Source organism: Cutaneotrichosporon cavernicola (genome assembly GCF_030864355.1).
Source record: "Cutaneotrichosporon cavernicola HIS019 DNA, chromosome: 4".
Classification (NCBI taxonomy): domain Eukaryota; kingdom Fungi; phylum Basidiomycota; class Tremellomycetes; order Trichosporonales; family Trichosporonaceae; genus Cutaneotrichosporon; species Cutaneotrichosporon cavernicola.
The window spans coordinates 912,385-926,418 of NC_083396.1; the positions used below are offsets into that span (position 1 = coordinate 912,385).

Genomic DNA, 14,034 nt, shown 5'->3' on the forward strand with positions numbered 1-14,034 from the left:
AAGGATCTTGTATTGCAATCAAAAGCGTAGCACTGTACAAGATAGACGCTATAGTGGCGCATCACCATTATGCTGCATGTGTCGATGGAGGGAGGCCCTTTGGCTGCGCCTGGTCTGGTATGTGAGGAGGTGGGTATATCGGGAGGACGGAGGTGGAGGCTATGTCTACAGCTCACGAGCACCCGGTACAAGCTCACCCTCAGCTTCATCCACAGCCTTCCGCACGACCGCGATCAAGTCTGGCGAATCGAGGATCTTGACAAGCGCAAGAGCGTTCGACTGCGACTCCGGCGCCCCCTGACCAGAAACGACACGGGCCAGCACCTCCGCCCCACTCTTCCCCTCGAGGTTGGCATTCGGATGCTCCTTCTTCGCACGCTCAGCCGACTCGGTATCGAGTAACCGGTGCGCGATTTCGGCCCCTACGCCCTCCCTGTTCCCATCGCCTGGCCCCTCCGTTCCACCATGTCCAGCCAGGAGGGCCAGAGCGAGCACAGCCTCGTTCAGGAGCACAGGATACCGCGCGCCCTGGGACAGCATGACGGTCAGCGCGTCGAGCACGCGCCCGTCGCTTAGCAGGCCCCAACCGTTCGGAGAGTTGCCGAGGGCACGGCAGCAGTTTACCCAGACGCGGGTGGCTTCCAGCGCTATGGCAGGGTCGTTTGTGCGTGTAATGAGGGTGTGTAGTGGTTCCAGGTCTAAGGATAGGAACTGGATCGCGTTGGTTTCTGCTGTCAGCTGGCGTGGTCAGAAGCAGCTGCAACATTCAACGGCAACTCAATTCATTGGATTGAGCAGCTGCGTCACGTCATCCCCCACAGCATCTCTGGGTTGCTGCCTCAGTGGCCTCCTTCCAACCCTCGCCGCGGTAGCACTCACCATCGCGAACCAGCTGCTTGACAATCCCCACCGCGCCGCCCTGCACTGAGCCGAGCATGTCGCGCTCGGGCGCCCACGGTCCCATCGCCAGCAGGCGGGAAAGGACGCCTGCGTCGCCGAGCTTGCGCTTGTTGGGCCCCGGAATCGAGAGGTTGCGGAGCAAGCCGACGAGGGCGTGCTGCACAAGGACAGGCGTTGAGGGATCCAAGAGTGCGGTGAGGCGCTGCAGCAGCGCAGGGTTGGACGTCAGAATGGAGGTGGCGGCAGCATCTGCTGTCAGCTTCGACGTAAGCGGTACGCGACTCACCACCACGCGCACAGTTGCCGTACGCGAGCAGCGCGATGGACACCAGATCGGGCCGGGTTGGCCGTTCGAGCCACGAACCGAGACGCTCCAGGACCCAGGGCGGCGCATCGCCTCCCTCAGAGAGTGTGCTCACGAGGGTGCGGCTCACATCGGCCTTGGCGACGCCCAGGGCCTTTTTCGTGTCGTCCTCCACCTCGTCAAGCCAAGGAGGAATCGCCGCGTCCTCCATAAACTCCATCACGACGGAAAGGCAGTCTCGGTTCCCCAGGAGGGCGGCGTACTCGATCTTGTCCTTGGCGTTGAAGCGTTCAAGCACCTTGGTCGCGTGCGTGAGAATAGTCACTTCGGTGCCAAAAGCTTCGTCGGCGTCTTCCACGTCTGACGGAGCGGCGCGGGGAAGCATCCCACGCAGCGCGGGGAGGAACTCTTTGATTGTAGAAAGGGGGAGGATGTAGCTCGGTTCCTGACTGACAGTGTGGTCCACTACGTCCCAAAGCCACGAGGCGACGGCACCGCGAGGGGACACGTCCCAATCTCCGGGAGTATAGAGGGCGTTCGCTGTACGCAAGAGAGTAGTGAGTGCTTCTAGCCCGGACAGGGCCGCAACCGAGGCCGCTGCTGTTAGCTCCGTATACGCTTGTAGCATACCGTGTCCGCCCATGACGAGGTTAAGCAGGCTCGCCGCGACAGCCTGCAACGTCTTGACTTCAAGTGTGTTCCCCTCCAGTAGAGCCAAGATCTTTTCGGGATATCCGGCAGCGGCCAAGCGGTCGCGGTTTGCGTCTTCCGTCAGCTTCCCAAGTTTTGGACACCTACCGCAGTCCGCTGCGAGGTTGCCAGCCACTCGTGCAGCCTGGAACAGGAGTACCTCATCTGGGAGATTGGAACCTGCGATCTCTGCCACGATTTCCGCCACGCCGGTCGCGCCGATGCTCTCGCGCTTGCTGGCTAATGTTAGCACATTCGGAGGGATGGCTCACCGTCCCGCAGCTTCACAGCGAGATCGTCTAGGATAACAGCAGCGCTCGCGTCCTTGCTGGCAAGCGCGGAGCGGAGCGCCTGGGCGTCTCCGCCCTCGTGGATCTCGTGTATTTGGGGCATCTGAATGTGGGGGAGATGGAAATGATCCATGGTCTACCTCCACTTCCCCATAACATCGTGGAAGTCGGGAGAGTCTGCAGGCACCGCGCACCGTGAGACATGGCGTCACCCCACGTGGTAGTCTCCCACGGTGTGCCTCGTCTCGTTCGCACCTCTACCATTGATCTCTAATCGCACCAACTTCGAGCATGTTGGCGATACACAACTCTTCACCATCACATATTCCCTCGCCGCCAGTCTGGCTCCCACTCTCTTCCTCACCTCTTTCTGAGCCCCAGCGCAGCCGCAGGCCGCGTCGTCGGGGCCGTCTACCCTCTCTCTAACTAGCTCCTACCTTCTCACCGCCTGGCCCTCTCGGGCCCAACACAGACATGCGGCCGCGCAAGACACAGCGCAAGGTCGTGCCGCCTGTGAGTTGCCCTTCATTGCCTCTGTAGCTTGCTGACATGCTCCCTTCCTCCACCCTCTGTCTCTGTCTCCATCCGTCCATGCCCCTTCGCCTCCGTCTCACTTCTGCGACATTACCCACAGCCCCCCGACGTCGAAGCGCTCATTGCGCGCCTCAAAGCGGCGTCGGACGAGGAGATTCCCACCATCCTCCGCCCACTCCAAATATGGTGCTACCCACGCGGGGACATGCACTCGTGGGTCGACATCACCAAAAAGTTCATCGGTATCCTCACGCGGCTACGTGATGAGTACGGCCTTGGTCGCGGGTCAAAGACGGCGTTCAAGATTCAGCTCAAAGCCTTTACGCTCAAAGACAAGGAGCTCATTCTCGAGATATTACGCTTTATACGCCTGTTGATGGAGAACAGCACCAGTCGCAAGTTGTTTGATGGATACGACGTGGGTCTCCCACAATGCTGTGCTGACTTCCAGGTGATCAACGACCTGCTGCTTACAACCGACCTCGACGTGCTGGGTTCCGCACTTTACGTCCTCCTGCGGCCTCTACAGCAGTACTCGACCCAGATGCCAACCGGCGCCGAGCTGGGCAACAGCATCCGCGCCCGCCTCCTTGCGCTCACACGGGGCTGGGACCGCTTACCCCTGGCTCACTGCAACCTCGTCAAGTACGCGTCGTCACCAGAGCCCATCGAGCTCCCTGACGCTGTGGCGACGCTGCAGCTGCAGTTCTATCAGTCTTCTGACCCATCTGCCGCTCCCGTGCGCGCCGATCCTGTGAAGTCGACTGCGCCCTCCAACCCCTTGGAAACACCGACTAGACCCACACTGGCGTCTGCGCGTTCCGAGCAGCGCCTGGCTGTCACTCCTGCAGCGAAGGCTATCGCGCCGGCAGTTGACAGCAGCAGCGTTACCATCGACCTGGGTAACGTCATCAAGACAATGGGTGACGACTATCTCGACCGTCTCGCCCAAACCGCCGAGGAGAACCGCATGGACCCCGATGACCAGCTCGGCGCTCTCAACAGGGTCCGCATCGTCCTTCTGACCAACGATCTCGAGACCCGTCGCAAGCTCCTCAGCAACAGGCTCCTCGCGCTTGCGTGCTACCGTGCGTATCTTCCTCAACTAATGCTAATGCTACAGTCTCCTTCGCCGACGAGAATGAGGTCTCGGCCGAGGTCTTCCTCCGTGAGCCCGAGCTCGTCAACGAGATCGCGGACCTCCTGGTGCCGGACAACAGTGTCGGCGATGACGTCGTCGCGTCGGCCATCCTTGCCTTGGACGCTGCGTCTCACGAGCGGCCGGATGTCCTCAGCTCCATCAACGCGCACGTGAGCCACGGCAGAATCATGAGCCTGCTGCGCAGCGTCACTGCGAAACTGGTGGCAAACGAGCCCGTAGCGCATGACACTGTCGACGCGCTCATCGGCTTCCTCGCCTTCATCAACTCGCTGCCTTCGCACGGCAACCAGCTCATTGGTGCAGGGTTACTCCCGTTGCTCATTGAAATGCTCGACACCAAGGGTGACCGCCGTGCGCAGTACATTCCGCGCGCTTGCGGCCTTATTGACTCCGCGTACTTCACCCACCAGCAGGCGCTGCAGGCGTTTATGAACGCCGATGGCCTAAACGCCTTGGTTGGCAGGATTAAGGCGGAGGTGCAGATGGTCGCTGAGGCCCCGCTCCCCGAAGACACTGAGCTCTTCAACCGCGACTCACTTATCGCATACAACACAAGCCCAGTCAAGGCCGAGCTACGCTCCATCTACCGCATGCTCCAGAGCACTGGTGGCTCGGAGGGCTTCCGCAACGTCGTCGACACGGACCTGCCAAAGTCGCTGAAGCGCATCATGACCAACAGCGACAAGTTTGGTATGCGCAACTTCAGCCTGGCCATCAACATCATGGCAACTATCGTGCATAACGAGCCCACCTCGCTCGGCATCCTGCAAGAGGCGAAGTTGCCCCAGACCCTCTACGAGGTGCTCGAGGAGAAGATGCCCGACGCGTTCGAGGTCGTCTATACGCTTCCCAACGCCATTGGGGCCATCTGTCTCAATGCGGCCGGCCTGGAAGACACCATCAAGCACTTCCGCGTCGTCGAGAACCTCATCCGCGTTGCCATCACGTGGAACTCGGACGACTTTGTTGAGCGCGACACCGTGCACACCATTGCTCAGGCGATTGACGAGCTGGTGCGTCACCACCCCACACTCCGTCCTCACGTCCGGGGAGCGGTTGTCGGGTTGCTGAAGGAGGCAATCGCGGAAGGTAATGCCTTCAAGCCCACTGCCAAGGAGGTGAACGACTACGCCGTTGACCCCAACGACGTCGCTCCCGAGATGGAAGTCGATTCGGACATCAAGGACGACAAGGACAAGGACAAAGAGTTCATTACCAACGCACCACTCGCCAAGCTAACCAATGTCTTGAAGCTGTTATCTGTGCTCCTGCGCAACAACAACATGTGCAAAGAGTTTATCCGCCAAGACAACGGTCTGGAACTCCTCCTCAGCATCGCCCAGCTTTCCTGTATCCCGGTCCGTTTTTCTGGCACTGAGATCGCCGTGGCGCTCCCCAGTGTCATGCGTACCATCAGCGAACACGACCAGATGCTGCTGAGCGAGACCCTGGTTTCGTGCATTCAGCGCGAGCTTGACGAGATCCCCGAGTTATGGAAGAACGGGGCCGACTGTCACAACGCCTGGCTCAGCATGACCAAGGCCGAGGACGGCACCGCGGTCGACTACGCCCGTCTGCGGCGCGTTGCCGCCTTGGCGCTTCTGTTCTCGTCGTTGAGCGACTATCTGAGCGTTAGCATGAGCCAGCCGCGTGCCATCACACAGTTAATCAAGGTCTTTGGCGTCACCTCCGGCTCGACCTTCATGACCGACGTTGGCCAGCTTCACCGCCAGTGCTTCATTGAGCACGTCCTTTTCAAAGACGTCGGTGTGGAGGAGGAGGAGAGGTCAGAGTCTACGAAGGAGACCGAAGCCGCTCCCGCTGCCGAGGGCTCTGGGCCTTCAGCTGCCGCTGTCGAAGCAGCCGCTGACGCCGCGCCTGCCGAGGCTGCGGCGCAGACAACGGCCCCATCTGTCGAGCTCCAAACTCTTGACAAGCGCCCTCCCACGCGTGTGGTGACCGTCAAGACGATCGTCACGCGCATGCACGCGATCCTGACTCGCTTCTTCAAGTCTGCAATTCGACTGATCTTCAACAAGCGCTTGCCCGAGCCTGCGCACAAGACCGAGGCGGCTGCTCTCGCCAACTGCATCGCCGAGATTCTTATCGGACATTTGAAAGGTGCGCAATCCACAGTTGAAGTCTGGTACTGACACGCAGCGTCTGCACAGGTCCCTCAGAAGCAGTACGCGATTGACACTGTGTCTCTCGGATTGACTACCATCCTCCTGTTTGACGGTGCGTCAACTCCTCTCTTCAGTCGACTAACACAACTAGAGCGCGGCGCGGACGGCAGCCTCTGCACAACGTTATTCATCCCCTTCGACCACAAGGGCGGCATGGGCGTCATGTTGGACAACGTGCGTCGCTTGATCCACGGCATGGACAAGTTCCCCACTGCCTCTGCAGAGGAACAGACCCAGCAGCAGAAGGACGAAGTGGCGCAGCTCGTGCAGGGTATGCGAATCGCCACCTCTGTGCTCGCTGCCTACGCGTCCCCTCGCTCGCTTGTCGGGAGCAGTCAGACGCACGCCATTCGACAGCGCGAACAGAGTCTCCCTGTCAATCAGCGCTTCGACCCCTTCAACACCTTCGTCCGCATCCGCCGCGACCTTCTCCCGGTGGTGCAGAAGGTATTCATGGCAGAGTGGCTCACGCGCCTGCCGCTTCACATCATGCGCAACGCCATCTCGACGTTCTTCGAGATCTTGGCCGGTAAGGACGAGGAGATGGAGGTTACTATCGCCATGCCCGAACCCGCCTCGCCGTTGATCCGCGAAATCTTACAGCCGCGGCCGCCACCCACCGCCAGCCCCGCAGCTGTCACTCAGTTGGTCGAGATGGGCTTCTCACGCCGTGCGGCTGAGCGCGCTCTCATTCGTGCCCGCAACAACATTGCTTCCGCGGCTGACTTCCTCATCTCGATGCCCCACCTCTTCCCCGACGAGCCCGAAGATGCTCAGCCAGCCCAGGCTGCGGAGGGTGCCCCAGCAGTTGCGGACGCCGACGCCCCAGCACCACCTGCTGCCGGTGACGCGCCCGCTGCAGGTGACGCGCCGGCGGCCGGAGGCGAGCCCGCTGCGGAGGCCGGACCAGACGACGCACAACCGGCTGCTGACGCCGAGCCCACTCCGGTTACTGCCGACAACGAGGCAGAGGGAGACATGGAGGTTGACGAGGCCGACCAGGCACCCAGCCCGACCACGATGTGGGAAGGCCAACGTGAGGAGCTGGACAAGCTTCGTGCGGTGGCCAAGGAGGACGTCAAGGACCGGTCCATTCAGCTGCTTGACGCGAACGAAGAGCTAGTTCACGACGTTCTTCCCGCGTTCGGTTTTGGCTTAGAGGGAGTTACGAGCATCCTCGTTTGTCTGGACGAGGCTGTCAAGGAGTCCCCTCAGCGCCCTGCCGCCCTCTCTTCACGCTTGCGTCTGTTGGCCGTGTTTGCTCGCTCAAAGGGTCCCATCGATCTCCCGGCCGAGCAGTGCCAGCATCTCAAGTCAGTCCTTGAGAGTCTTGTCTCTCCCAACGAGCCCCGACCCACCTTCCTTGCGTCATACCTGGTTGCCGCTGAGTCTCTGCTGCTCATGTCGCGGACCATCGCCGAGGCCAAGCTCGGCGACGAGGCTCAGCAGGACCTCGTGAAGCGCGTTGATCTCGGCAACTTTGGCGACTTCCTCATCGCGCTATGCCAATCCACTCTGGCTTCCGACGAATTGTCGCGCGAGGAGGTTATGGGCAGCCTCCGCCTGGCTGTAATCCTCACGCGTCACAGGCAGGACTGGGTTACCACCGACCTCCTGCAGCAGATTGTCAAGCACTTCAAGAAGCCCGACTCCAAGATTACCGGCAGCTACGGCTACTTTGCCATGCTCACCCGTCACGGGTTCGACTCGAAGACCTGTATTCAGGACACGATGCGTAGAGAGATCACCGAATGGATGACACCGCATCGCAACAAGGTGTCCGACGTGCAGCACTTCGTCAGACAGCTGCGACAGATGATGTACCGCGATCCGAACACGTTCCTGGACGCGGTTCAGGAAGAGGCGGCGCTCGTCGACCCGGGACCCGCGTCGTCTGTGTACCACCTTCGCGCCAAGGACGACTCGAAGGACAAGGTCGCCGACGCTGAAGCCGAGTCTGCGGACAAGGACAAGAAGCCGACTGTCTCCGCTGCAGCGGACCCGTTCATCAAATCCGCCTTCGACTCGTTCGAGAACACGCCGACCATGGACTTCCTCGTGTCAGAGCTCGGCGCGACCATGCAAATCATTCACCATGAGGAGGCGTCCCGGCGCCCCGGTACGCCTTACTCCGAGACTGCTACGCAGGCGTGGACGTACGTCGGCCTTCTTTTAGCCCAGCTTGTGGAGCTAACTGGCTCGTACATGTCGGCCAAGACCTCGTTCATGGCCGCTGTCCGCCAGGGCACAATCTACGGCAGGGGCAAGGGCAAGGCCGGCTTCTCTGCTGTGCTCACCGACCTTGTGTGCGGTGTCACTCTCAGCGACGTGCAGGAGAGCGGCGGTCGCGAGACTCATGATGTCCGCAGAGTTACCGTGTGCAGCTGGGCCACGTCCCTCATAACTGCACTCTGCGCGAACTTGACTCCCGAAAGCAAGGACGTGGCGGACGACCTTGTGACCGTCCGCAATATTGTTCTTGACGGCATCGCCAAGGCACTTAAGGACAGCACTTCCCCACACCTCGAGGCCAACATTCGGTACGGCCGCCTCTGGGCACTTGGACAGCTCATTCGGCGCCTTCTCTCACAGAGAACCGGCGTGATCCCCAAGCCAAGCGACAAGACTTGCCTGCAGCTGGCCAAGGGCATGGTCGAGAAGAACTTTGTCGGTCTCATAACCACGACTCTGTCAGACATCGACCTCAACTACCCTGACGTCCGCAACGTCTTAGAGTCCCTCTTAAAGGCACTTGAGCATCTCACCCGAGTCTCCAACAAGTGGGGCAAGGCCGAGAATAAGCCTACTACAGGCGAAGAGGTTGAGGACGACGAGGACGAGAGCGAGTCGGCCACTCCTTCCGAGGACGACGAGGACGTGTCGATGGCCATGTCGGAGGAAGAGGAGGCGGACCCACCAGACTTGTACCGCAACTCGGCGCTCGGCATCCTCGGTGGCGACTTTGACGTCGATGACGAGGATGATGACATGGACGACGACATGGAGGACGACGACGATCTCGTGAGTGAGCGTTCGGGGTTGTCTGACCGCAGATGGAGGTGTATGACGATGAGATGGACCACGACATGGACGACGATGTTGACACGGAACCGTCTTCTGACGAGGACGATGACGACGACATTGACGGGCATGGGTCCGTCATGGAGGGTGACTGGGTGAGTCAACGGTGTGAGATGGAGCTGACTTCAGACGACCGACGAGGAGGAAGAGGGTGACGAGGTTGACGACGAGGAAGCAGACCACGTGATCGACGTCGGTGACGGGTTGGAGGATGTTGACGTGGACGACGAGGCCGGTGTCCCCTGGAACGACGTGCGTGACGATGCCCAAGCTCTGCTGACAGCCAGGCTGACGTTCTCACGGACGGCGAGGAAGGCGAAGGCTTCGACTCTGAAGACGAGGAGGGCTTCATGCACGCCGACCACTTCGGTGGTGTCGACTTCGACGCCGAGGAGGAGGCGATGGAGGACTTTGACGACGAGGAGGGGTAGGTTCTGCCTTGATTAATCCGACTGACCACACAGCTATGATGAGATCGACATGGACCCCTTAGCAGCCAGCCACCCAGCTGGCGGACCCAGCTTGGGCGACGGCGGCGGTTTCTGGGGCTGGACCGAACCCGCGCGCCCCTCTGACGGGCTAGGCGGCCGTAATCGGTCCCTGCTCGACATGGACGCCGCAGCGTCCTCATTATTCGGCTTCTCATCACGTAACGCCCGCACCGATAACTCGCAGCACCCGTTGCTCTCTCAAGTGCGACAGCAGAGCACGATCAGGCCCAACAACCCTTTCGGACCCTTGTCCAGTCTCTCTGAACTGCTGGCCAGTATCGAGAGCTTCGCAGGCCAGCAGGCTGTCGCTTTCGTTGAGAACATCCTACAGCGCAACCGCAACCACGGTGCAGAGCGCATCCGCGTTGATCTCGCCCACAGACAGGATGGCAGCTTCGGCTTGTCGATTGGGGGCCAGTCGTTCACTGTTCCGCCGCCCACGCGTCAGCTACCTAACACCGCAGAGGAGATCCAGTACGAGTTCGAGCCGCGCCCGACTATGCACCGCTGGCAGGAGGAGATGGCCCTCTTCCCGTACACCTCGCCAGAGCAGATCTGCCGGATCGTCCTCCACATCATCAACCGCCTTCTCCCCGCCGCTCGTGAGGCCTCGGCTCGCGAGACTGAGCGTCTCCGCAAGGAGGAAGAAGAGGAGTCAGAGCGCCTCCGCAAGGAGGAGGAGGAGGCTGCGGCTGAGGCCGCGAAGAAGCGCGAGGAGGAGCAGGCACAGGCGGCTTTGGTTGCCTTACCTGAATCAAGGCCGGAGACCTCCCAAGGGGAGGTCATTGACCAGGACGTTGACATGGGTGCGTTATCATCCGTGAACATGGCTGACTCTGCAGAGTCCGACGCTGGGGATGAAGACAGTGACGCGGAAGAAGGTGACGCTCCCGAGGACTTGGACCGCGTCACCATCACTATCCACGGACAGGAGATCGACATCACAGACACTGGTATCGACCTGGAATTCCTACAGGCGCTGCCCGAGAGCTTGCGTGCGGAGGTCGTCGAACACCATCTACGTGAACAGAACTTGCTGATGCCCGGCGAGGCGGCGAACGTGCCTGAGTCGTCACACATCCACTCCGAGTTCTTAGAAGCGCTGCCACCCGATATCCGCCGCGAGCTGATGGAGGAGCAGTCGCGTCGCCCGCCTCCACCTGTCCAGCAGAGCGCTACTGAGCCTGAGGCGGGTAGTAGCGGCGGTGTTGCCTCGGGCACCATCCGCGACCTCGAGACCGAGATTCGCGGAACGTTGCGCGGCGACGACTTGCGCGACATGCTTGCGCACACGATCGGCCTTCCCCCGGGGTGGACCCGCAAAACACCCCCCAAGAAGATCACCGGACCAACCACGACTACCACTGAGCGCAAGCCTCTGCAGCTCTTGGACAAGCCCGGCATCTGGGCGCTTCTCCGCCTACTCTTCGTCCGCGCTCCACTGCGCGAGGACTACCTCTTCAAAACCCTCGTACACCTGTGCGAGAACGTCGAGACGCGCACCGAGTTACTCAACACGCTGCTGAGCCTCGTGCAAGACGGCACTGGCGACCTGCCAGCTGTCGACCGCAGCTTCCAACAGATGTCACTGCGCGGGCTGACTACTACCCCCAAGACGCATGCGACGCATGCGACGCCGAGCGGCAAGGCAATCGAGGCGCCCGGCCCGGCCACCACGAGTCTCTTTGCGGACCTCCAGCCAGAGCACGTCCCGACGTTCATCGCGCAGCGGTGCTTCGATGCGCTCCAGCACATTGTCGACCACAACCGGCAGGCGGTGAGCTACTTCCTTACCGAGCACGAGTTACCGGTTGGCCTCAAGAAGCACTCGAAGAAGGGAAAGGGCAAGGAGAAGTTCCTTCCCCAAAAGCAGTTCCCGATCGTCGTCCTCATGAGCTTGCTCGACCGCACCGAGCTGCTCAAGGCACCCGGCATGATCGAGGGCCTTACCACCCTCCTCGCGGCCCTCACCAAACCCCTCACTGCACTGCAGAGCTGGCGCAACCGGGTTGAGAAGGAGCAGTCCAAGCCCGACAAGCCTGCCGATGGTGAGGAGCAGCCTGCTGCCACCATTTCTGGCACCGACGCGGCTCCTGCCGCTGACGTGAGTGCGCCTGTGGATGAGACGAAACCAACCGAGTGGAAGATGGAACGACCCATGTTCCCGCCCGCCATTCTCCGCCTCGTCATCAACGGCTTAACCATCGGCGACCAGACGAGCAGAACATTCACTTCGACGCTCTTGATCATGCAGCACCTTTCGAGCATCCCCGACGCAAAGCAGGTGCTTGTGCAGGAGCTGTACACGCGCTCGCAGCAGCTCGGGACCGTCATCTTGGGCGAGCTCGAAAAGCTCGGCAAGACACTTGAGGACAAGAAGTACGAGTCCAATTCGATGGACATGGTCGACTTCTCAGCACACAGCTCGAGTCAGACGCAACTGTTGCGCCTCTTGAAGACGATCGACTACCTGCACTCACCCAAGTCCACCTCGGGCAGAACGGAAGACCCTGCTGCGGCGAAAGCGGCGCGCGAGCTGTACCAGTCGTTTGACTTCGGGCCATTGTGGAAGCAGCTCGGCGACTGTCTCACGCTTGCCGAGTCACGTGGCAGCACCGACCAGATCGCGTCGATGCTTCTGCCACTGGTCGAGTCGCTCATGGTCGTGTGCAAGTACACCCGGCCACCTGGACAGCCCAACCCCGCTGATGTCGTTTCGCCAGCCCTTTCGCCGACGATGGCCGCTCAGTCGAGCGACCTGTTCCTCTCCTTCACCACCGCGCACCGCAAGGTGCTCAACTCGATTGTACGCAGCAACCCTTCGCTCCTCAGTGGTTCATTCTCGTTACTTGTTCAGAACCCGCGCGTGCTCGAGTTTGACAACAAGCGCAGCTGGTTCTTCCAGAGGCTAAAGCGCAAGCGCAGCGAGCAGCAGGCGTTCCACCAGCTTCAGCTCAACGTGCGCCGCCGGTATGTCTTCCAGGATTCGTTCCAAGCGCTGTTGCACCGCGCGGGCGACGAGGTCAAGTACGGCAAAATCAACGTCAAGTTTATCAACGAGGACGGCGTCGACGCTGGTGGTGTCACTCGCGAGTGGTACCACGTGCTCGCGCAACAGATCTTCGACGCAAACTATGCCCTTTTCGAGCCATGTGCGGCCGACAAGCAGACGTACCAGCCGAACAAGCACTCAAGCGTAAACCCGGACCACTTATCGTACTTCAAGTTTGTTGGGCGTGTGATCGGCAAGGCTATCTACGACGGGCGTTTACTCGACGCTTATTTCAACCGCGCGTTCTACAAGCAGATTCTCGGACGCGGGTGCGACGTTCGCGACCTCGAGGCCATCGACCCCGAGTACCATAAATCGCTGCAGTGGATGCTGGAGAACGACATCACCGACGTCATCGACCAGGAGTTTACGATCGAGGACGAGTCGTTCGGTGCCAAGCAGATCGTCGAGCTCAAGCCCGGCGGGTCTACTACCCCAGTCACTGAGGCTAACAAGGAAGAATACGTTCGTCTCGTGTGCGCGTACCGCCTCGAGAACAGTGTCAAGGAGCAGATGGCGGCCTTCCTCACTGGCTTCTACGAGATGATCCCGCGTGAGCTGGTGCAGATCTTCGAACCCGAGCAGCTTGAGCTCCTCATCTCGGGTGTCAACACGTTCGACGTCGACGAGCTCAAGAACAGCACGCAGATGGCCGGGTGGAAGAGCACCGACGTAGAGGTCTCGTGGTTCTGGCGCGCGCTCCGCAGCTTCTCTCAGGAGGAGCGCGCACGCTTCCTCATCTTCGTCACGGCATCGTCGCGTGTGCCACTCGGCGGATTCGAGAAGCTACAGGGCGCGAGTGGGACGCAACCGTTCCAGATCCAGCGCTTGTATGGCAAGGTGGGGATCCTCCCACAGGCGAGTACTTGCTTCAACCTCCTCCTCTTGCCGCAGTACGAGAGCTACGAGCAGCTGCGCGAACGTCTATTGTTCGCGGTCACAGAGACGGAGGGCTTTGGCAAGGCGTAACCACAGTGTTGGAGAGATATAGAGGTATGACATGTAGCGCTGTAGAAAAGGTTCCTGTACATTCCCACCAGCATGGATACACCGTGATTCTGAATCGGACCTTGATGAGAGCAGTCTGACAATAGCGCCAATTGCCATCGGTGAATTGATGTCCTGGTGGCATGTGATATCAGCAGTGATCAGCGTCCAGCTGTCATTCGACACGAGTCCACACCAGCTGACCACTCCAATCATGCCACGCCCATGGCCGTGAGTACCTGCTCTGCTTGTGGCAATTGCTGACCATAGGAGTCTATACCACCAGCCCGGGTGTGTAGCACTCATTGCCCTCAAGCCAACTAACCCCAGGCAAGTCCAATTACACGACGACTGAGA

The 14,034-nt window shown here is 60.5% G+C and overlaps 2 protein-coding genes across 2 annotated transcripts; one reads left to right on the top strand and one right to left on the bottom strand.

Moving 5' to 3' along the window:
* Positions 1-67: 67 nt before the first annotated feature.
* On the bottom strand, positions 68-2,287 carry CcaverHIS019_0403590 (uncharacterized protein; the record flags this gene model as incomplete). Its single annotated transcript, XM_060600185.1, has 7 exons — positions 68-114; positions 198-728; positions 880-1,149; positions 1,187-1,801; positions 1,835-1,969; positions 2,003-2,134; positions 2,167-2,287. 7 exons carry the CDS (start codon positions 2,285-2,287, stop codon positions 68-70), a joined length of 1,851 nt encoding a protein of 616 aa, XP_060456804.1.
* A 371-nt stretch (positions 2,288-2,658) lies between these two features.
* On the top strand, positions 2,659-13,659 carry TOM1 (uncharacterized protein; the record flags this gene model as incomplete). The annotated part of the gene is made up of 10 exons (XM_060600186.1): positions 2,659-2,697; positions 2,819-3,136; positions 3,170-3,806; positions 3,842-6,001; positions 6,041-6,118; positions 6,158-9,087; positions 9,120-9,242; positions 9,277-9,399; positions 9,435-9,574; positions 9,612-13,659. The coding sequence occupies 10 exons, from the start codon at positions 2,659-2,661 to the stop codon at positions 13,657-13,659; spliced, it is 10,596 nt and encodes a 3,531-aa protein (XP_060456805.1).
* Between the last annotated feature and the right edge of the window lie 375 nt (positions 13,660-14,034).